The 23,779-nt window shown below is 41.6% G+C and overlaps 1 protein-coding gene across 1 annotated transcript in view; it reads right to left on the bottom strand.

The window, feature by feature from the left end:
* DDR2 (discoidin domain receptor tyrosine kinase 2) overlaps positions 1–23,779 on the bottom strand; it is an 81,025-nt gene that overhangs the window by 56,627 nt on the left and 619 nt on the right. Inside the window, exons 2-3 of the mRNA XM_018573280.1 lie at positions 2,803–2,907; positions 1,857–1,959 (exon numbers count right to left, since the gene is read on the bottom strand). Of these exons, the coding sequence (XP_018428782.1) occupies positions 1,857–1,959; positions 2,803–2,907 (208 nt within the window). The remainder of the gene's footprint in view (positions 1–1,856; positions 1,960–2,802; positions 2,908–23,779) is intronic.

Genomic DNA, 23,779 nt, shown 5'->3' with positions numbered 1-23,779 from the left:
CCTTCTTTGTATCCAGGGAAATGTGCTTGTTTTTTTCTGCAACGTTCTTTTGTCTATTGTGATTCCTTTGTACTGCATTTTATTTTTATTAAAAAAAATAACTAGCAGAAACATATTTACTAGGGATGTCCTGATACCGATACTAGTATCGGTATTGAGCCGATACAGGGCAGTTTCACAAGTCTTTGTACTCATGAAAATGCCCCGATGCTGAAGGACAATACTGGCCTTTTAAATTTTTTAATCGGATTGGCTGCCTCAGATTCCGTGCTTGTGGGGTCCGGAAGCATCCTTCCGGGGATCTGGCAGTAGCTGTCTTTGACACTGCCTGCCAGGTCACATGTCTCCTCCTCCTGATTCCTGGTGCAGGCACTGCTTGAGGCAGCCCCACACCACAGATACAGCCTCGGAGCAGGCACATGACCAACACCCGCTCTGTTCATCTCACTACATGGGCTCAGCACAGCACCTGTCAGCAGCGCTGGAGAGACCCAATAGGCAGCCCTGGTGACATCTATACACAGTCCTGGAGAGACTCATTGGCAGCCTGGTGACATCTGGATGCAGCTGGTGACATCTGGACGCAGCCTGGTGACATCTGGACGCAGCCCTGGTGACATTTGGACGCAGCCCTGGTGAAATCTGGACGCAGCCTGGTGACATCTGGATGCAGCCTGGAGGCAACTGGACGCAGCCTGGTGAGATCTGGATGCAGCTTGGTGAGATCTAGACTCAGCCTGGTGACATCTGAATGTAGCATGGTGACATCTGGATGCAGCCCTGGTAACATCTGGACGCAGCCTGGTGACATCTGGACGCAGCCTGGTGACATCTAGACACAGCCCTGGTGAGATCTGAACACAGCCTGGTGACATCTGAAGGCAGCCCTGGTAAGATCTGGACGCAGCCCTGGTAGGATCTGGACGTAGCCCTGGTAAGACCTGGACGCAGCCCTGGGGAGATCAGGACGCAGCCCTGGTGAGATCTGGACACTGCCTGGTGTGATCTGGATGCATCCTGGTGAGATCTGGAAGCATCACACAGCCTGGTAACATCTGAACGCAGCCTGGTAAGCTCTGTACGCAGCCTGGTGAGATCTGTACACGCAGCCTGATGAGATCTGTACGCAGCCTGATAAGATCTGTATTGAGGTCTGCATGAAGTATTGTGAGAAACTGCCATAAAATCATTAGTCTGTATTGTTTTAGGAAAAAATTTCACATGTCCCTTTAAGAAAAAGTATCGGTAATTGGTATCGGCAAGTACATGAGGGCAAGTACATGTACTTGGTCTTGAAAACGTGGTATCAGGACATCCCTAATATTTACATATTTAAAGTCGTATTAAACTGTGATAAATTCAGATCAAGTAAATATACTGTACATTGGTCGGCAAACTATCTCCTAAAACTTTTGCCTGAGCACTTACATCATGTTTCCAAGCAGCTGGCTCCAATGCTCTTATCTCAGCTTCCCTAAACTTCCTGTCCAGTAAAAGATCACAAGGGACCAGCCTGTAGACGGGAAGAGGAAGAAGCGGGGAACAGGAAGCAGGGAAGTAGCTTGCCTTGCTGTGTCTCTGTGTCTGTGGGAACACACACAACTTACTAGTACACAGAAGGGTGGCTCTACTGGACCCTGCAAAGGAAAGAAGCCATCCTAAAACCAGATTTCAGGGCCAGCGCTCTGGAGACCAGTTGATTCTGCAGGAAGCTAAAACTTTTAAACATCAAGGAGCAGCATCCATTGTAAGTGATTTAATCAGCATATGAAATAGCTTAAAGCATTCTGACTTTAATATCACTTTAAGGGACTATCCTTTCTTTGTAGAAGTCTCTGCCCATGTAACAGACATACCTGCCATATTTAGCTGCAGTAGATTCTGACCACTGACTAGAAGCAGTAATATCTTCATCCGGAATCTGTCTTCCAGTCATGCCCAATGGATAGCGACATACAGCTGCAATTAAGAAATTAGCATGTTGTTTTTATCAAAGCTAGTAAGATGTGGGTGATGGCACATGCTTCCACATTTAATAACAGGATACTTCAGCATTTAGGCCCCTTTCAGATGGGCAGTCCAGTAAGGTCAGCCTGCCAGTTTTTCAGGTGGATCTGATCAGAAGCAGAATGTTACTCTTTGGCCAGCCGAATCTAACAGACTTGTGTCCATTTACATCTAGGTCCATAAAAAAAGTAATAAAATTCCCTTTTGGCGGAATTGATCATGACGGATTGGAGGTAATCTGATATAAACGGACACATGCCTGCTTACATCTGACTCCCATAGACCTAAAATGGGTCCATACAGCTCAGGTTTTTCCTTTATCACAAAAGTAACATCTGTTTTGTTCTGCTCCAATCGGTAGGGGATCTGATTGGAACAAATGGCATCCCTCTCAAAGGGGCCATAGGCTGATGACGCACATTACAATGTAATTGCACCTATTTCCACATTTATTAAAAGGATCCATCAGCACTCAGACTACACATGTTACCGTGTGATAGTATCTGTTTACACATTTAATAACAGGATCCATTTGCACTTAGGCTGACTACACACATTAGAATGTGATTGCACAATTGAATTTAGGCTTACCAACAACTATGTGGTAGGAAGATAAATCTAAGCAAATCCATTCAGTTTATATACAACCCTATAGAGCCTGATTCTATATACTTGCTGGTTGATGTAAAAGAAACTGTCCTATCAGTTTGAAATAAGTGTGGCCAACTTAAATACATACCTGTTGAAATTTAAAATCACAAAACAATTGTGTTTTAATAGAATAAGGGCTCTTACCTGGATTGACCTGCGATTGGGCAAAGTCTGAAATTAGGATCAGTAGTAAAATGTGGATTAACTCTTTTTTTGCCAACATCTTCCAGTGGCTGAAGTCACCATAACCTGCAAAAACAATGGAACACTGTCATGTTTTTAGATGTTTACCTAAAGAAAAAGTGGCTAAAGAAAAAGTGGCAATACATATAATCAAATGCTTGGAGAATGTTAAAATCTCAGTAGAGAGCGTTTTTCCTACTATATTAAAAGAGATGGTAATAATTACCTCCTTTAGCTCTAGAAACATAATCAGGATGTGAGCCAGTAATGATAGTGATGCATGTACAATGTCCAAACTGAACCTTAGCTTTAATGCATTGATAAAAGAAAATCCTGTGATTCCGCTATCATCACTCATTATCACCAGAATTTTATGCTTTCAAAGTAAGGAGCAATTTCAAAGCATCTAAAAATGGAATAACTAAAGACTATTATAATTTCTTACAAATAAGCATAAACAGTAAAGTATAAAAAAGAAATTGGGGAAATTGTGGGTACAGTTCCAGGTCCTTTACCAATAGGTTACCCTTGCTTGTGCAAAAACATGCAAGGCTTTAATTATCCTTTAAGGCTGCACTAGTTAGGGCTACACTTGCAGTTACATTTCTTTGCTACTGAGAGATTTCACTACTTGCTGCTCATTATTTCATAGCTGCACATTTGCAGCATAGAAGATGTGTGCAATGTGCTAGGGATGCTTTAATGCATGGGGGGGTCATGGAAAATGTGCTGTAAAGGCGAACTAACCCTTTAAATCTCTCTGTAGCAAAGAGATTTAACTGCCAGTGTAGTCCAAGCCTTTAGGGAAAAAAACAAACTGTTTTTACTTCACCTTATTTACTAAACTAACTAACTAACGAACATTAACTTTGCAAAATAAACAGTCCCTAATATTTTTGGAAATTAACTCCAGTGTATGTCTATATAGATACACATAATAAATACATTTCAGAAATCTTCCATGATAGTAAAGGAGTTTATTCAAAAAGCAGATTTCTGTTTGTCTATTTCATCTGCACTATTGGATAATTGAAGTGAAACATTGTGTGAACATTTTCAACTTTATTAGTAACCTTCCTCCGATAGTGTCTAGGTGTCTCACATAATGTACCAAAACATAATCTAAAGGTGCCCATACACCTTACGATTATCGGACGATAATCGTATGCGATCGACTTTTCGTCCGATAATCGTATGTGTGCATTGCAGTGTCCGACCGACAATACTGTACAATCGTACGACTTTTGACGGTCAAGCATGTTTGAAAACTTTGCTAGATCGTACAATTGTCGTAAGGTTGCTGGCGTTTCCGTCCGTCAAAAGTCGTACGATGTACACTGCGCTTGCGCTAACGAAAATACGGCAAATCAATTACCGCATTTCGTCCAGGTGCTTTTGGTTAATTACGGCTAAATGATTCTTGCGATCATCGGGGCAGGATGGGGCTGCTGTACGAAAATCGTACGACTATTCGATCATCGGACGAAAAGTATGGGCACCTTTAGTGTCCAGTTAAATATATTGAAGTGCAGGCATTAACTAGAACTTATTTTATATGACTATACATAATGGTTTACAAAAGATCTAAGATTTAGTTAAGCAAGATGTACAAATTTTAGACAAAGGGGTTGATTTACTAAAGGCAAACAGTCTATTCACTTTTGCAAGGGTATTTTCCCTTAGCATAGTGAATGTGGTGAAGCTACGCTGACTTCCTTCACCTAATAATCACCTAAAAATAGTTTATTTTCCTTGCATGTGATTGGGTTTTCCTTGCAGTGAATTTTCAACACGGTCACTAAGCTAAGGGAAAATTCTTTTGCAAAGTCCATTGAAAAGTGAACAGCATATATGGCTTTAGTAAATCAACCCCACAGTATCCTACTATATTCTACAATTGCTCAGCAAACATTCCGTAGCAAAGACGGGTCATTGTCAAGATTTACACATACAGCTCAGCAAACATTCTTTGATCACGTTCACACATTCCTTTCCTAGCAAACAAATAGTTGTAAAAGTCAGATTGCAAACATACAAAATATTGTCTAGAATATATACAAACTTATTTGATTTACACACATTGCTTGGCAAAAGCAGGTACTGTATATAGCTTATACTGACTTGTGAGAAAGTGATTTTTGTTGATGAAAATATGTTTCACAAGTCAGTCCATGAGATGGGAGCTTTTCACTGAGAATATATTAAGACTAGAGATATAATAGAAAGTTTATTAAACGTGATGTGTTGTTTCAATTACATGAATAATTTTACTGTTACTGCATTCTTCAGGGATTTAAACCACTGGCTCTGTTTCTCACGCTGACACAAAAACATCAGCAGAGAAATAAGGATTTACTGTTCGCTAACTATGAAAATGAAGACATCCAAAAGAGAGTGGGCTGCCTGTAGTCAGCTTAATTTTACCGCTGCTTTTACAATGTATCTTTGTTGGCTGTTTGTTGTGTTTTCAGCATGGAAACTTTTAAGCATAATGCTGTCTTTGGCACAGACTGGTTTTACTAAATGTTAAAAACAATGATGTTCACCCTGTGACTTTGCTTTGGTCATATTAACTACTGCTGGCCCTTACCTTGGAAAACTTTACTTTGTAAAGGTTTGCAGTAAAGCAGTGTGGAATAGGGAACCAACAGCACTGGAAATGGGTTCAATCGGTATGGAATACTGGACGTACAGCATGGCATGTAGAGCATACTAGCAAATATATTTTTGTATCTTAATAGAATGATGCCAAACCCATTCACTGTGGTTGATTTGCAGTGACAGCTTAGCTGATCAGTCCCACAGTCCTGTCCCCGAGGATAAGGAGAGGTGTGTTCCTCTTTAATTACTGTGCTCCATTCAGACCCCCATCAGCACGGACCTGCATTGATTGCAGTGACACGAATGCCAATCGTTGCCCCCGTCCCAGGCATGAGGAGAAGTATTTGCTTGTAATTAAGCAGCTGGGGTAGAGGAATGCTTACATTATTCACTTCCTCTGCCTAGTTCTGCATTAGATGAGTCATCAAAGGAAGTGAGTAGTATAATTTACTCTGCCCTAGCTCTTTGTTTACATGTGACAACAGCAATCGGCTGTGGTGCCTGTCTGTCACTGAGGGTCTAGGTCAGTGGTGGCGAACCTATGGCACGCGTGCCAGGGAGGGCACGCAAGGCCAGGTTTAGGCCACATAACATTAAGGCAGCTGACGGGGCGAAATCGGCAGACGAGCGAGCAGGAGGAGAAGGGGGACGGAGCGGCAGGGGGTGTAGAGAGAGGGAGATGGGGAGGAGATTTGAGAGGACGGGAGGAGCCGGGGGACTGAGCGGCATGAGACGGCCGGAAACAGAGTGAGATCTAGGCGGAGATGAGAGGACGTGAGGAGACGGGGACGGAGTGGCATGAGACAGATGGCGGAGACAGGGGGAGATGGAAGAGGCCTGTGAAGACCTGTGAAGACTGCAAAGGCAGAGACCGCGATGGAGGAGGCGTCGCCAAGGGGCCAGTCGAGCGGCAAAGCTGAGAAGATTGGGCGCCGAGGCAGCAGTGAAGGCTGGGCTTCCAGTGTAAGGTAGGAGCACTGTGATGGCAGGGCCCACCATAGATTATGCACAGCCCACCAAAGAGTCACAGGTGGGCTGTGCAATGCCTTTTGGTGGGCTTTGCAGGATCCATGGGGGGCTCTGTAGTCTGCAAAGCTCACCACAGATCCTGCACAGCCCCCCTGAGAACTGGCAGACTGCAGGGTCTCAGGGAGGTCTCTGCATTATCTGTGGGGGGCTTTGCAGGACTTGTGGGGGGTTTTCAGGATCTGTGGGGGGCTTTGCAGCCTCCAAACCCCCCACAGATCCTGCAAAGCCCACCACAGATCCTGCACAGCCCCCCTGAGACCCTGCAGACTGCAGGGCCTCCAGGGGGCTGTGCAGGATCTGTGGTGGGCTTTGCAGGATCTGTGGGGGGTTTGGAGGCTGCAAAGCCCCCCACAGATCCTGCACAGCCCCCTGGAGGCCCTGCAGTCTGCAGGGTCTCAGGGGGGCTGTGCAGGATTTGTAATGGGCTCTGCCCACCATGGGGCTGCAGAGCCCACACAGATCCTGCACAGGCCCGAGACCCTGCAAAGCCCCTCACAGATCCTGCACAGCCCCCTGGAGGCCCTGCAGTCTGCAGGGTCTCAGGGGGGCTGTGCAGGATTTGTAATGGGCTCTGCCCACCATGGGGCTGCAGAGCCCACACAGATCCTGCACAGGCCCGAGACCCTGCAAAGCCCCTCACAGATCCTGCACAGCCCCCCTGAGACCCTGCAGACTGCAGGGCCTCCAGGGGGCTGTGCAGGATCTGTGAGGGGCTTTGCAGGGTCTCGGGCCTGTGCAGGATCTGTGTGGGCTCTGCCCACCATAGACCCCGCAGATCTCACCACAAATCCTGCTAAGCCCCCCTGAGACCACAGCTTTCCTGCTATGCTAATAGCGCAACATGTCAAAAGCTGGATACAGTGTTTGCACTGTTTCCAGCGACTGACAGGTCACGCAAAAAGTATTAAACAGGAAGGGGTGGGGTAAATTTAGTGTAGGTGGGGCGCCCGTGTTTCGCCTTGCCTAGGGCAGCCCCAAACCAGAATACACCACTGCGTTCAGGGACCACCAATTGAAATAGATCCGACTGACCCAGATCGCCTTGGTATGCAATCCGGGCCAGTCACAATTAGGCAGCGGCTGCCAATAAACAGGTAGGTGAGACGGCTGCTTCCTCCTCGCTTGGACCCGGTGAGGCCCCCGCAAGTGGCCGTCTAATCTGCCTGTTTAGAGGTCACCGCTGCTGCCTGATTGTGACCGGCCCGACTACAGAGGCGATCCGGGACGTTAAGGTCCCCCATGAGAGCTGAAAAAGGCCGTTAGGCAGTGTTGTTGAACGTTTCTTAAACCCGAGCGCCCAAACTGCAATACCAAACTTATTTTCAGCGCTGGCACTTTGAGATAAATAAATTGATTTTGAGTCGCAGTTTGGGCACTCGGGTTCAAAAAGGTTCGCCATCACTGGTCTAGGCTGACAAGACATCTGAATGGGGCACAGCATAGCTACAGGGGGCAACACCCCCCCCCCCCCCAAGTGGTGCCTGGGGCATATGCCTTGCCATTCATACCTTCAGTACGGCACTAAGCCAGAGGAAGAGCATGCCAGACAGATGATTAGCATTTTCAGAAAAAGGTCACTAACACCAGCCTCTTAGTTTTCCTAATACCAGGTTTCACTTTAAGTTAAACAGCAGCTAATTCAAACAGATATATGTGAACCTCTTTACTTGACAAAGGAGCACTGTACAAAGCAACAGGGCCATGGTTGGCTCAGAGTGCTGCCCTTATCCCTCCCGGTCTAAGCTAAAGACATATTCAGGAGCTATGATTAACAGTAGTACCCAGCATTTAAAAAAACAAACTATTCTGAGCAATGAAAACCCTAAATGAATGAGGAAGTCCACAAGTGACAAAACACCTTAAAAGGAGTCAATTACATCATCATGTTCCAGAAGAACAAGAGAGTGTAAGGACAGTGACAGTACAAGCTGGTGCTCGGTGAAGCACGGCTAGGTGTAAGTGAGTTTTTACTTTTAAAATTTTAATACAAATGTTATTACACTATGGAACATCTTTATATGATCTATGTCTATGAAGAACTGAGTGTATAGGAAGCAAACAGAATACAGAGTATGGAAGCCTAATCTCCCAATTTAAGAAAGTGCAAACTGAATCATAGTTTGGGTGAGTTCGGGTGAGATTTTATTTGCCTGGAATTCTTAATTAAAGTTCAACTCAATACAGATTTTTTTCAAATAGAATGTGAAAAGGTTTTTATTCCTATGTCCTCAGTAGGGAGTTTGCTCGGGAGCCATGGAGACATAAAGAGAATGAAGACTCTCCAAAGAGGACAATGGCTGCAATTTTTTTGCTTCAGAAGATAGGGGACCTGGTTTTTCATTAATATTTGTTCTTGGAAATGGAAAATTCCCTTCACTTGTCATCCAAGTGAGAGGACATTTTCCCATCTGGGACACTGTAATAAAAAACCTGACATCATTTCTATGCTTAGGAAACAAATGAAACAAGTTCACTGACACTGCAGCTGTCACATGTTGGCTCTATAGCTTGAGAACTAAGCGATCACAAACAGCTGATCGCTCAAACTATTGGGAAAATTAAATTTCACTCTTCCCACAGTCTACCTTTAATTTTCATATATTTAAAAAAAAAAAAGCATGCATGCTATGTGATATGTAAGTGTAACACTTTCAAGTATTTATTACAAAAACGTATTACAGAAATCGCAATTCTCCCCCTGACAATGTCTTTATTTGCTTTTTCTATATCATCTTTGGTCAAGCATGACCCTGGTTCAGCATCTACATCCTGGACTGAGATGCTGGCTCAAAAAATATGCAACAATGAAACACTTGGTGCCTGTGTCATTCTTAAAGAATAAGCGCAGTTTTAGACAAACTGTACTTAGTTTTTTTGCCCTCCTCCCCTGACCTAAATGATCCTCCCCTTGCCTTCCTCAGATCTGAAGGCCACTGCTCTGCTGTTTGTTGAAAACCAGTGCTGCAAGTCTCCCTCTATTGACCAAGTCTTTCTCCTGACTGGAAGATAGCCCCATAGAAATCTATGTGGCAGTGATGTGCAGGTGTGGCCAGCAGAGCGGGCAGTGCAGCACATGATGTAATCAAAAGTGGAACTGTGCCCGTCAAATCTCAGTAAGTATGGCTCTGCAGAGGAAGGGGGTGAGATGCTTTAGGTAAGGGGTGGGGGGCAAAAAGTATAAGTGCACTTTATTTTAGAGGACATTCATCTTTTAACAGTTTTTAACAATGTCTGACATTGATCAGTCCCTGCTGTAGCCTCTTATTTTGTGACTTGCTATAAAGTTATGATGCTGCAGTTGCAGCTGGTAGAAAGGGAAACTGTAGAAATGCTTCCTCCTCTCTTCAGCAGACAGATCACATCAACTCAGCCTAGGCGGCCTCATGACTCATACTGTTGCAGTATTATGTGACATGTCAGAAATGTTTCATACTGATTTGTGAAGTTACTGAAGGTCAAATTTAAACACAGTAGGCAGAGTATTTTACATGTAGAGATTATTCACACGTCCGTTTTTAAACTGTATCTAGTTTTAACAAGCAACTCAAACACAACTTCCTAACAGCAGCTCCCTTCTTCACATTGCTGAGTTCTCTTTTCATTGCTAAATGTATAAATCTGTTGTCACCAATCTCCTGAGGTCAGATGCAGTATATTGTGGGTGCTAAGAAGATAGCAGGTACATTACACTGTTATAACAAGAGGCCTACCTTTGGAGCACCATAACTGGGGCTCTTAGTGCCTTAAACAAAAAACAGCCTTAAAGCTCCCCACTATGTATGCAATCTATAGCATACTTAACAGTAAAGCACATCAGAATACAACCCCAATTCCAGAAATGTTGGGGCATTGTGTAAAAGCTACACAAAAAACTGAATTCAATGCAAATTTCACAAACCTATATTTTATTCACAATAGAAAATAGAAAACATATCAAATGGTTAAACTTAACCTGACCTAATGCTTAACACTCACCCCAACCCTAGCATATAATCTGATCCTTAAAGCCCAATTGCACTTTTAGTTTAAATCAGCCAGGTGCAGCAAAATGAACGCTGTTCAAAGTCTTACAGTTCCTTTTGTTTAGAAAGCATCCACAGCCTATGTAAAAAAAAGCCTGTCCCCTGCCAGCATCTGTAGAGAATGCTTTTTGCTCTATGTGTGAAAGCAGTGGTCTCTCTACAGAGGTTTTACATGTCTTCTGTTGAGTTAAGCTGGCCATACACTGATCATACACACACGTACCTATTTGTATACTAGCTAAGTGTGCCAATTGCTTGACTTAAAAGAGAACTATGGAGTAAGTGTTTTTCCCGAACTATGGAGTAAGTGTGGAATGAATCAGGAAAAGGGAAACTGTGGTTAAACAAACACAAAGAAAAAATTGAAAAATTGCTGCGGTCCCCAAGGACGAAAACATTTTCTGAAGCTGTGCTGCTAAGGGGTTAAACTTTTTTAAGGTTTCAGACACATCAAAAGTAACATTATAGGACTTTGGTTGCACAAGAGTCATACTGGCTCCTTTCCTGAGTCATGTGCCCATCAAATCCCATTTGAAGTTTGTAAAAAAAAACTAGCAAAACTGTAGAAAATAGTTTTTGTGCCTAAAGAGATCAAAATCAACCTTTTTTGTCCTAGCACAAAACACTATTTCTCACATAATGCAACACTACGCAACACTTGAGGACACCATTACTAAGTTAAAGCATGAGGAGTGTTCGCACTACTTTTTTGGGATCGTTCTTCTTGGCAGGAGACAGGACAGTGGTCTCATGTGAAGGCAAGATGAAGAGAGCCACAGAAAGGCCAATTCTAGAGTTAAACCTCTGTCAGTTTGCAAAAGAAGTGAGAGTCTGGCACTAGATTTTTACTAGTGACAAGCTGTTGTAAGGGACAAGCCATAGTGTAACTTTAGCACTACCCCTACCGTGCCTACAATATATTTGACCCCTTTAATTTAAATATTTTGTCACTGATCTACATACAGTCACATAATAATGAAGAAGATAATATTTTGGAAGGACCTAGATCAAAACAAATATCTAAAAGTACAGCACCATGGAGACCAAGGAGATATCAAACTCTGCCATAGTGTTCTGAAGGGGCAACAATTAGGCTGGCCATACACTATGTGAATTTCGAACCAGTTGTTGATGAAATGGCCAAAATTCTCACAGTTGGTGTCCCTGTTGGCACCTTTCTGCCTGGCATCCCTCGAGCAGAAGATCGAAGGAGCTGGAAGTAAAATCTTTGGCTGAATAGAGCTTGCAGCCAACAAGCTGCAAGCACCCTCTTGGTATTCTGACAGCGGCTGCTGGCCATTGTCAGAATACAATGGAAACAGCATGGGGATCCTCCATCCAGGGAGGCGGAACAAAAAAAAAGTATGGCTAGCTTTAGGGTTGGTATGTGAAATAAATATCGAAAAAATGTGAGCATCTTCTGAAACACATTATGTGAGAATGGAAAGAATATGGAACAGCCATAATTATAAAAGGCTGTCCACCAAAACTCATGACTGGGTGATAGCTTTCTATTGTAGCTCTTAAGAAGTTGAAAAATCCACAATTAAAATGGGAGAAAAGGTCCATGGACCTACTAATGTATTACAGAGGTTAGGAACCATCACACAAACTGGGACACCACCCCTATATATGCAATATATATCAAAAAAAGGGAAAGAGAAAGAAAGGGGCTTTGTGGTGACCACTGAAGAATACCGGGGAATTGATCCAAAAATAAGGTCAATTCATTCATAGATATAATAAAATTTCATTTTTAATACACATAATTCATGGACCTACTAAGCTTGGATATGTGGAAACATGAAATGGGTAAATCCCTTGTAAAAAAGTCCTTTGTAAAGAAAAAAAGTACACAGTAGTCAATAAAACTGTAGAAAATGGTTTTCATGTCTAAAGAGATCATAATTAAAGTGACACAGGAGTTAAATCCTAAAAATGCATTCAAGTACCTTAAAGTGACATTAAAGGCAATTTTTTCCCTCACCCCAACGTTAATTAAAGCACTTACCTTAAATAATGTCTTTTAATCCGATCATCTTCTTCTTCCTTGTAGTTTTCAGCCTTCTCTCCAGCGCTGCGGCGAATCTCCGATCCAGCGCTGACTCCTCTGAGCTTGCTGGCACAAGCTTGCTGGCACATACTCTCCCACGGTGCCTGCATGCGGGTGCACGCGTACATAGACTTACCTTGTATCTTTCCTAGCTGAAAATGTGAACTGTGCATGCGCCCGCCCCAAGATGCTTTGCGGCCGCCCGCGCAGTTTCACATTTTCGGACATGAGCGCGCAGGGAACACTTAAGTAAGTTTAAATTGCTGTTAATGTGTTTTGTTTTTGTTTTTTTTAACTTTTTGCATACATCTACTGCTTGCTAGCACTAGATATATGCAAAAAAGCTGAGGGTTTACAAACCCTTTAACTATTAACAAAAATTGAACTTATTTGTGTATCACTCAGCTGTAGATCCTCAAATCATCTCTGAGTTCATATTGACACAATCCTTACTTCTGGAGGGTGGCTACTATTGTTCCCCATGGTCCCTGTATGTTGTAAAGTAGACACTGCGCCAAGCTCACTCCTGTGATGGACTACAATCTCAATACAAATGAGTAAACTAAATGTGAGATTGTAGTCCATCGCAGGAGTGAGCTTGGCGCACTGTCTACTTTACAACATACAGGGACCATGGGAACAATAGTAGCCACCCTCCAGAAGGAAGGATGGTGTCAATATGAACTCAGAGATGATTTGAGGATCTACAGCTGAGTGATACACAAATAAGCTATGTTTTTTTGTTAATAGTTAAAGTACTTAAATGCACTTTTAAGATTTAACTCTTGAGTTTAGTATCACTTTAATGTCAGGAATGAGAGGTACTTCTGTGAGAACAAGGAGGAGGATAATGACAAATGTCTGATTTTGAAAATCATCCTGGTTTATAAAGGCAGTTCTTCCAATGTTTAGCCTCTGACTTCATTGTCATTGCCGCTTAATAAATTGGTGCTGCTAAAACTAACTTAATAGAAATGTCATACATTTGTATGTTCTATGGGAGCTATAATGAATATATTAGGTTGTAGAAAAGTATGAAGAATCCATACATACAATCCAAAACTTTGGAGAATGTTTCAAAAAGCAGTGAATGGGACATTCACACCAAACATTGATTGATGGTGAATACATTTTTGGTCTTTTTTCTATTTGACAATAAAAAAAAATAAAGAAAACAGCAGTTACTAATAACCACCATAAGAAACCTTCATCTGTCCAAAAAAAAAATTGTATAAAATTAATTTGGATGCAATGTTGTATGAATGAGAAATTGTCAGTCAAAGCATTACAGCGCTGAAGACTGAAAAATGGCCTGGTATATTGTACGGATGTTCTATATTAATTGGAATAATATTGGTCACATTTAATGCACTTTAAGAGTTGTTGTTATGTATGGCTAGGTGTTATTCCTAAGTACTTGAATGCTCACTATCACATTCATATAGATTCTACAGGCTACCTCTATAAACTTCCTGACAAAGCTACGGCGAAACGCGTCGAAGAATGGAAAAGTACAGATTTTTGGATGAAATATGTAACAATATGATGACTGATTTAATTATTTATGGACATTGTTGTAATGAAATTAATGCTAAGAATATGAATTATTGTTATTATGCATATTATAAATCTGTACAGGTGACAAAGAGGGGATATGCTGTTTATATGTACTAGTGTCTTGCTTTTAAGATGAGTATGATATGTTTTTTATATATTTTGCAAATCATGAAATTACCTTATTGAATATGAGTTTTACTATATTGATGAGTTACGTGACATTATGTTTAGCTGTATCCCCTTGCATTATTCAATAATCACCTTAAAAGCCCCATTCTTTGGTTGGTATTTATGATTGTATTCAGGGGTGTGGTGTCTCTGTTTTAGTGCTGATCCCAAAAACTTGTGTAAAGGTGCCCATACACTGCATGATTATCGTACGATAATCGTATGCGATCGGTTTTTCGTACGATAATCGAGCAGTGTGAACGGAGACGTGCGACCGTTTCTACTGTACGGTCGCATGTCTTCTGTCGAACCAGCATGTTCGAAAACTAGCCGGGAATCGTACGATTCTCGGCTCGTTAGAACGGTGCTCGGAAGATAAATGCTGAACGGGCCGGTGTGCGCACGCGCACACTGCCCGTTCAGCATTGCGGTCATCGGAAGCCCGCCCCTCAGGGGGGCGGGCTTGCGATGATCGAGAGTGCGATCTGCCTGTCCAAGATAGGCAGATCGTACGTTTTTTTAATCCCTTTACAACCATCGCAAGACTAAAGTCTTGCGATGGTTGTAGAGTGTATGGCCACCTTTAGTGTCTGGGAAAGAAGCCACCCTAAAACAGGATATCAGGGCCAGTGATCAGGGACCAGCTCATTCTATAGGAAACTAAAACTTTTAAACACCAAGGAGCAGCATCCATTGTAAGAGATTTTATCGGTATTTGAAATAGTTTAAAAACCTTTTGACGTTAATATCGCTTTAAGGAATTTTATGGTTGGTGAAGAAACACTTCAAAAATTAGTCGGCCATCTGCTGCACTTTTAAATCTGTATACAACTTACAGAAAACAACATTTTTTTGAGTCTGTCACAAATGAGATATGTCATTGATCACACAATCAATTGAGTGGTGAAAATTATTGTTTGTGACTACCAGATTTTGCACGTTTATATATTCTTTGAATACATCTTAAAATATGTAAAGTATATGCAACTAATGATTTCCAATGGATCTATTCACACGCTGCGTTTAGATGCTTTTATCTGCAGTCAGTTTATCTGTGTTTAGAAAAAATAGAAGTCAGGTGTGTCCAGGAATACCTTTTCATTTCTAAGCGCATGTAGACGCACATAAACACGTGTAAATGTGCTTTGATTTTAGTACGTGGTACCAGATGCATCTAAACGCAGACGAATGTAAACACACTTAAATTAATATAAAAGTATGTAAACACAGATCATTTAACGCATCTAGAACACGGCATCTAGGCTGGCCAATTTTACTCTGCATATAGAGCTTAAAAACGCAAGTGGCAATTGTGAATGAAAGATAATGTTGTACAGTGACACACACTACGGCAACAGTGAGTGTATAAAATTATGCTACTTGATTTGTACGGAGATACAGAATTATTAACCTTCTAAAGTCATTGTGGAGCAACTTTCTGGTGATGTCATGTTATTGTACACACTTAAGAGGTATAGAGTTTGAACATTCTTCTAAGCAGTAGAAGTTGGTATGTGTTAGGATCCAGAGCGCCTCCAGGTGGCGCTGGAGCTGAGCCCTGCAGTTCCTGGGCTCACCTGCAGGATTCTCCAGGCAGCCAGGGGCTGCTAGGTGCCAGACCACCACTGGGTGGTGCTGGTACCTGCAGCTCCAGTGCTCATCGATCCCGTGCCTGATGCCCGGCTCCTGGTTTCTGACGATCCTGTGCCCGCTGCCTGGCTCATCGCCTGTGCCGATCCCGTACCCTCTGCCCAGCTCATTGCCTGTGCCGATCCCGTATGTTACCCGGTTTCCTGTGTTACATTTTTGGTTTATGCCTGTTGTGGATTGTTTTAGTTAGCTTGCTAAGTTTATTAAAATATTTATATATACCATACTTACCTGGTCCGTGTGGTCACATGTGTTTGGTCTGCCTGTAAGGGTACCTGTGCAGATGTGGGGTCACCTGCGCTGGGATCCCCTGACTGTATGCTTGCTGAACTGTTTTGCATATATGTAATTTTTGCATGTGCATTTTTTTTCTTGGCTAGTGGACAACTAAGTACATTAGTCTTCACACACCCGAATCTGCCCCTGCCTTGCTTGTTAGCTACTAGACATGTGCGATTCGGTTCGTTTTGTTTCGGACAAATTTTCGGAAATTCGGAGATTCTGTTGCATCCGAATTCCGAATTACAGCTAAGACGAATGCAAACGAATCCGAATTCCCGATTTCCCGAAATTCGTTAGCGGTAGTCCGGCCAAAATTCTTTTATGGACAAAATTCATTATTGGATGAATTTCGTTGCAGCAAAATGACATTAGGAAAAAAAAATGACTTTTTTCCCCCCTAATGTCATTTTGCTGCAACTAATTTAGTTAGCGGTAGTGCGGCCGAAATTCTTTTATGGCCGAAATTCGTTATTGGGGGGGAACCTCACGCTTTGGGGGGGAACCCCAGCCCCCAAAAATGGGGGGAAAAAACGTGGGGTCCCCAATAACAGTCCTACCAGACCCTTGATCCGAGCACTGGCCCGGCAGGAAAGGGGGGGGACGATCGAGTGCCCCCCCTCCCTGCGCCGTACCAGGCCACGTGCCCTCGGCATTAGGAGGGTGTCCCCATGCCGATGGGGACAAGGGCCTCTTCCCCACAACCCTGACCCGGTAGTTGTGGGGGTCTGAGGGCAGGGGGGCTTATTTGCATCGGGGTACCCCTTTAAATAAGGGGGCACCCAGATGCCGCCCCCCATGTGAATGAGTAAGGGGTACTTGTACTCCTACCCATTCACTAAAGGGTTAAATCAAATAGTTAGTAAAAAGTCCAGACTTTTGACAAAATCCTTTTAATTGGAAAAAAAAAACCAGTCAATTGTCAATTTTTGACTATTTCCTTTAATAAAATTTTTTTTTTTAAATGGCTCCATCAATGTAATCCAGAGTCAATCAGGATGCAGGACCCCCGCCGACCCGCCGAAATAAAAAAAAGTCCCGCCGCAGACGACCACCAGAACTCGACGAAAACTCACCGCAAAAATGACATTCAGCCCGAATGTCAACAGATGGGCGGAGTGAGCCGTGACGTCACAACTCGCCCCACCCATTTGACATTCTCAGATGTCAAATGCTACATAGCATTCGGGAACTCCCGAATACTATTCATGAGTTTCCGAATGCTATTCGGGTCTGTGAGCCGAGGTGTCATAATTCTTTTCAGATGACACCTCTGCTCTTTTTTTGTGTTATAACATGCACAAACTTTCATTTTCTCCAACACCTACTACAACATTTTCCCTCTACAACAATTCTATGGTTAAAAGTCAATAGTGAGAGAGGCAATAGTGTAGTGGTTAGAGTACTGGTTTGCCATTGTCAAGGTCGCAGGTTCTAATACAGGGCAGGGACGAACGAAATAATGCAAAGTCTGAAACTAAACTAAATGAATTTTTTTTTGTTTCAAAACGAAACTATTTTTTTGCTGGTGCACATGTCTATTAGCTACTACGTGTATGCTTCAAAGTCAGCCAACAAGCCCTGTACAATAAAAAAACCATATAAACAATACAGCTGCCAAAAGAGAATGACAGACTTCAACTGTACATCGCTCTGCCAAAGACCATGTACATTTCCAGCTCTGTGCCACAACACTGTGCTGCTTTCTTTCCTTGCAACACACTGCAACTAGATCCTACAGTTTCATATGAGGCATTGGCAAATCACCCCTGCAGTGCTGACTTGCTACGTGTAAGAGTGAAATTACGTTCTGGAGACTTGGGAAATATTAAGAACATAACAGGGGAGCCCACCAACTTCCAAAAACATGTACATATGAAAGCATAAAATTACATAGGGAAGTCATTGGATGTGTGAAAAACTTTTATAGAAACTTAAAGTAGAACTTTTTTTAGTTTTGGATAGAGTAAGGGAGGGTTATAACCACTTTAAGCTTTTTTTGCTATCTGTATCCCATTGGGGAGATTTTTTTCACTTCCTGTCCAATAGCCACAACGGGAACTGAGTAGAAATCCCACCAAAGAGAAACAAGTCCATGGAGGACACTGGACAGCAGGGTCTACAGAAATAGTTTTCCCATTGAAAGAGTTTGCATATACTCCTGTTCTGGTGACAACACAAAATTTGGGCTTTCTTTTCACTGATAACAGTCACCAGTACAAATAGAGATAGTGAATTCCCCCAATGGGAACACAGACCACAATAAAAACCTGACCGGTGTTCTAGTCCATCTCAACTCCATCCATAACGGAAAAAAAAGGTATGTCTACAGCTGCCCTATAAGAAACTATTAAAGATAGGATTGACCCCCCAAGATTGATTTCACATGTTAAAGGGATTCCAGTTGCCTTGCTTTTGCTGGCATACACCCTACAATTATGGGCCGATTTTCGGCCGCGATCACATTTAAGTCCGAAAATCGGCCAATTGATGGGAAGTGCACAGACGCAATTACTGTACAACTGGCCGATTTTTGTCTTTCAAAGCCTAGAAAATGTTTGTCGAGTTGGCCGAAAATCGTCCAGTTAATGGTGCTGATGAACAATCATCACAAACTACATTACAAAAAAAGTTGTACAATGGTTGTAAGGTGTATGGCACTTTTTATAGATTGTGCAAATCATGGGGTAGGAAAGTAAACAGGAACAGGTGTTACTAGAGGGACCTGTTGGATCTTTTTCAGGTGGGCCATTTGTCCTCTGACCTTTAATGATAAGATCAACTTTCAGAGCATTGCTAGGCAATTAAGATACTCACAAATTGTGTAATGAATTATATTACTTGTTGCCAATTTTCATATTCATTAATTACTAATACTCATTTTCATCCTTTTCTTTTTCACCCGTAAACTTTCCCCACTTTGCCTTTAATAAATGGTTAGCATCTGATGAAAAATGAGTTTCCTTACTTGTTAGCTTCTTTGTTGTAATAGTTCAACTCTTAATAGTTTTTCATTTAACACTATATGGTGTGTTGTATTAAAGCCTATCCATGACTCTGTGAAAACAGTGAGATCAAAGTACACATCCTTTAGCTGTGAATTGTGGCATTTTATCATATCATTTGAACTGCCCAAAAAGCCATCTTAAAAACCATCAATAGTGATTCCAGAGATACAATAGTCATGCACCCTTCTGCAATCTCAGATTCCTCTTTGTTGTTGCTTCTGTTTCCGGTCTGGATTAAAGGGTATGCCCATGCATTCCCCAAATGTAACCTCAAACATGTCCCAGTGTCCCAGCACTATTTTATTATTTTACCTTATTCTGAGAAGTAATTTCCTATCAACATCAGCATGACCCTAGAACTACATCTCCCAAGAGCCATTTTCCTACATAGAAATCAATATATGTATGTGGAGTGGGACAGTGGGACAGAGAGGGATGGGAATAGGAGACATTCTGTAATTCAGCAGGCTGGGCTCACAAAGCTGAAGGGGATTTTTGTTCAGCAAAGGTGCTCTGTTGTCATCCCAAAAGGAAAGTTAGGAGCACAGTGGACATTTGGTGAATCAACAGATCATTTTATGTTTTTGCAGTGTTTTTTTACCCTTTCACTGCCACTGTCATAAAGCATACAGCAGAACAAAAACATTTCCAGCTGGCCAACTAAGTATGCCTTACATCAGCTGCATTCAGCCTTCTGCTATAAGCTCATGGTTGCTTTAGTGGCCATGAACCTTTAACAGCAAGGTCCCCTAACTCATGTGTTAATGAATAGCTGTTATCAGTGGCTGACAAGCCGATGATGACAGCCATTCATTGAAAATCAGCCCCCCTGTTCCCTACCGCACTGCCGCTACCACTGCTTTGTACTCTCTCCGCCTGCCACTCGATCCTCCCTTCTGGGAACTGGCAATCTGCTCCCCTGCATGTCTCCCTGTGTCCCCTCTGATTCCTGTTCCTCTCCCACACCTCTTTGGCAGAAACAGCAGACATTAGGGGGGACACAAATTGGAGCATACTGTTGGCATCCAGGGAGAGGAGTAATGTGCAGATGGGGAGGATACAATGCCATGCAGGGCGGATTTGAATCTGTAAATATGTGTAACATTTACAGATCATTCCCTTTACTGAATAAACACCAGAGTGATTAGTACTGATCGGGTGTTTATTCATAACTGAGGAGATAGTAAATGTTTACTGTACAGATCACTTCTCTTTCATTCATGACTGGGGAGATAGTAAACATACTATCTCCTCAGCCTGTGAATGGACAAGAAGCCTCTGTACTGAGCACTTCCTGTTCAGTGAGTGCTGGGGCACTGGAGAAGGAGATTCAGAACTCTTGGTCTTCAAACTCTTTTTTTTATTTCAAAAGGGAAATATCACAGGTCTGTTTAGACCCCTGATATTTCCCCAATAGTAATGTAAAATAATAATAATAATAAAACTAATTATGAATACATTTAAAAAATTGTCAAAAAACATCAGCAAATAAATAAAACACCCCCATATACACATAACATACATATGCTGTAATAACAGCAGCACATGGCAAAGCATTGCAACAGATTGCGAATAAATAAATACGTTTTATGACGCACACAACACACAACAATGCAGCGCACTGCAGATCAGATGTTACCACAGCACATAGGTGTAAGGCCAACATCTAGATTTTTAATTTGCTTATTTACAGGTTTGCGCACCTTTTTTTATTGTTTCACAAAAAGGTATAAAATGTATGCATATTTATTATTTAAATACACTTGTATCTTTTAGAATTAGTAGGAATCTTGTACATTATTTTTTTTTGTGTGCTGATAACTGTATTTTTTATCAAAAATATTGTTTTGATAAACATTTGCACAAGTGTCACAGGACCTACAAAATTAGTAGTGCTATCTTTGTATTTTACTGGTCCTATGCTTTCAGAAAATGTATGGTTTGGTCAGCCTTTTACAAACTCTGAAAGCTGCAGTTGAAAGTTTAAATAAAATACTGAAAAATTGCATAAATGTTCGGGCCAGCTGAGGTTAAAAGTGGTGCTCAAGACCTTTAAGTGAAAGTATTAAAGGGATTTAAAAAATGGGGAATTGTGCATGTATTGCATTGATGTACTGAATGTGCTGTTTGGTTTAGATATATATCTAGATATCGATATATATCTAGATATATATAATAATCCATCTATAAATATATTTCAGAATGTATTTCTTAATAAAACTCTAGTTTTAGTTCACACAAGCATAACGCATTATATTTTTGTTACTGTGGGTTATTTGTTGATTTTAATATTTAAAAAAATGTAATCAAACAAATGTGCTGAATTGGCTGCATACATGCTATCTTACTAATTTTTGTGGTATTCTGTATATAAAAGCCAATTCACATGGATCATTACTAAGTTTTCTTTCCTATAAATAATACTACTTTCTGGCTGGCATTAACAGTGAGTTTCTATAAGGAGTCTATTGAGGAGGGCAGAAAAGGGAGCATTCCGGGTGAAGAGAAAATTAGTTAAAATACAGATTGCTGAGAAGCATGGTTTTTAATAGTTAAATATGTCTTGTGGAAAAATAATTTCATACTGATGTGATATTTATGAATGTAAATTGAGAATTGTGTTATCTATTGTGTTGTGAATATTAATATGGGAAATACCTTATCGTTTTGTGAACTGAGGTTTATATCTCGATTGTACAGTGTCGGTACACTTTTTCTTAGAACTCAGCATCACCCAAAAAATAATTAGCACGCTTGGGATAAAGCTTTCCTGATGTGCTTCTACTCCAATCTACCTCTTCAGAAGCTGATTATAGAAACATTATTATATACGTGAAAAGTTCCAGAGTTTCAGTTCTAAAGTTAAAATATGGAAGAATGAGGGAGATAAAAAGAGACTGACTCACCATCCTCATCATCCTAAGCCCTTAGGTTTATTCAAAAGCATGACGTGTATTAGGCAGCCATAGGCTGCCTTTCATGTTGTAAATAAGGCCCTTTCTTAACTGGGTTCATGAGCAATGAACCTGTGGCATACCTTCGGTTTTTAATGGTCATTGGTTCCCCTGGTTCTCTAAATTAATTAAAAAGAAAAAAAGAGAAGAAAAAAACCTTCCAATCCCCCTAAAGGGAACCAGACCAGGCCTAAAATATTTCTAAAATGAACAATAGTCTTTAAAGTGACACTAAGCTCAGGAGATAAATCTTAAAGATGCATTCAAGTACCTTTAACTATTAACAGAAATGTATCTTATTTGTGTGTCACTCAGCTGTAGATCCTCAAACCATCTCTGAATTTGTGCTGACACTGTCCTTTCTTCTGGAGGGTGGCTACTTTTGTTTTCCATGGCCTCTGTATGTGTTGTAAAGTATCCTCCACTCCACGCTTGCTTCTATGATGGACTACAATCTCAATACAAATAAGTAAACTAAATGTGAGTGTGTAGTCCATCACGGGAGTGAGCTTGGAGCGGTGGCAACTTTACAACACACACAGGGACTATGGGGAACAAAGGTAGCCACCCTCCAGAAGGAAGGACAGTGTCAGCATTAATTCAGAGATGATTTGAGGAGCTACAGCCGAGTGATGCAAAAATTATCTACATTTTTGTTAATAGTTAGGGCACTTAAATGCATGTTTAAGGTTTAACTCCTGAGTTTAGCGTCACTTTATGGCAGTCACAACTTGTGGCAGTTTTCTTATCAATCCTTTTGTCTCTCTGAAGCCCCTTTGATCTTAGGTCTAAAGTACACATGGGGTCTTGACTTTAGCCCAAGTAGAAATTAAGCCCCGCCTCCTCCTAGAGCTAAGCCCTGTCCCTTGATATTCAGCTGTCAAATGCTAGAGCCTCAGTGGCCAGGACCTAATAGGAAAATAGGGCTTAATAACTGAATAGGAAGGATAGGGCTTAATATTGACTTGAGCAGCAGTGAAAGCCCCCCCCCCACCCACAGGGTAGGCCTAGAACCTAAGATTTGAAGATTAGCCCAGGTAATTGATTGCAAGGTACATCGACATCAGCACTGTTGTAAACTTTGACATGTTTAGATCAGCTAGATCAGGATTACTTTAGCATAATAACATGTTCTGTGGTGCGTAAAACTTTACTAAGGCTCCCACAGCATCAAGTCATTTGACTACATGCCTAGGCATTTGGAGCCTTAAACTCAGCCGAAGGGGAGAATCAGAATCAGATAGAGCCACTGATTGGCTAGCTCTTCCTTAAAGTCCATTTCAAAGTCTCATCAGTGAAATTATTTAACCAGATTTCTAGGCATATGGTCATGTGACTAACCAGTGTGGCAGCCCAAAGCAGCTTTTTTCCTCACACAGGTAATTGATACTAGTTTTAATGGGGGACAGGGTAATTAGGATTTCGTGGGCTTGTATTTCTACTCTAGATTTGCTTTGACTTCCTGCTTAGTAATCCCATATAAGAAAATTTTCTGTTTTCACTTGTGGCCTCATTTAACTTAAAATTTCTTAAAACAAAGGGGTACACAAAACATTAAGCACAATTGCCACTAACTTTCTCTATGGTTACTAGAAATGTTATATATATATATATATA

The sequence above is a fragment of the Nanorana parkeri genome, unplaced genomic scaffold (genome assembly GCF_000935625.1).
Source record: "Nanorana parkeri isolate BGI_ZX_2015 unplaced genomic scaffold, ASM93562v1 scaffold2313, whole genome shotgun sequence".
NCBI classification, from domain to species: Eukaryota; Metazoa; Chordata; class Amphibia; order Anura; family Dicroglossidae; genus Nanorana; species Nanorana parkeri.
This window is presented reverse-complemented; position numbering and strand designations above follow the sequence as displayed.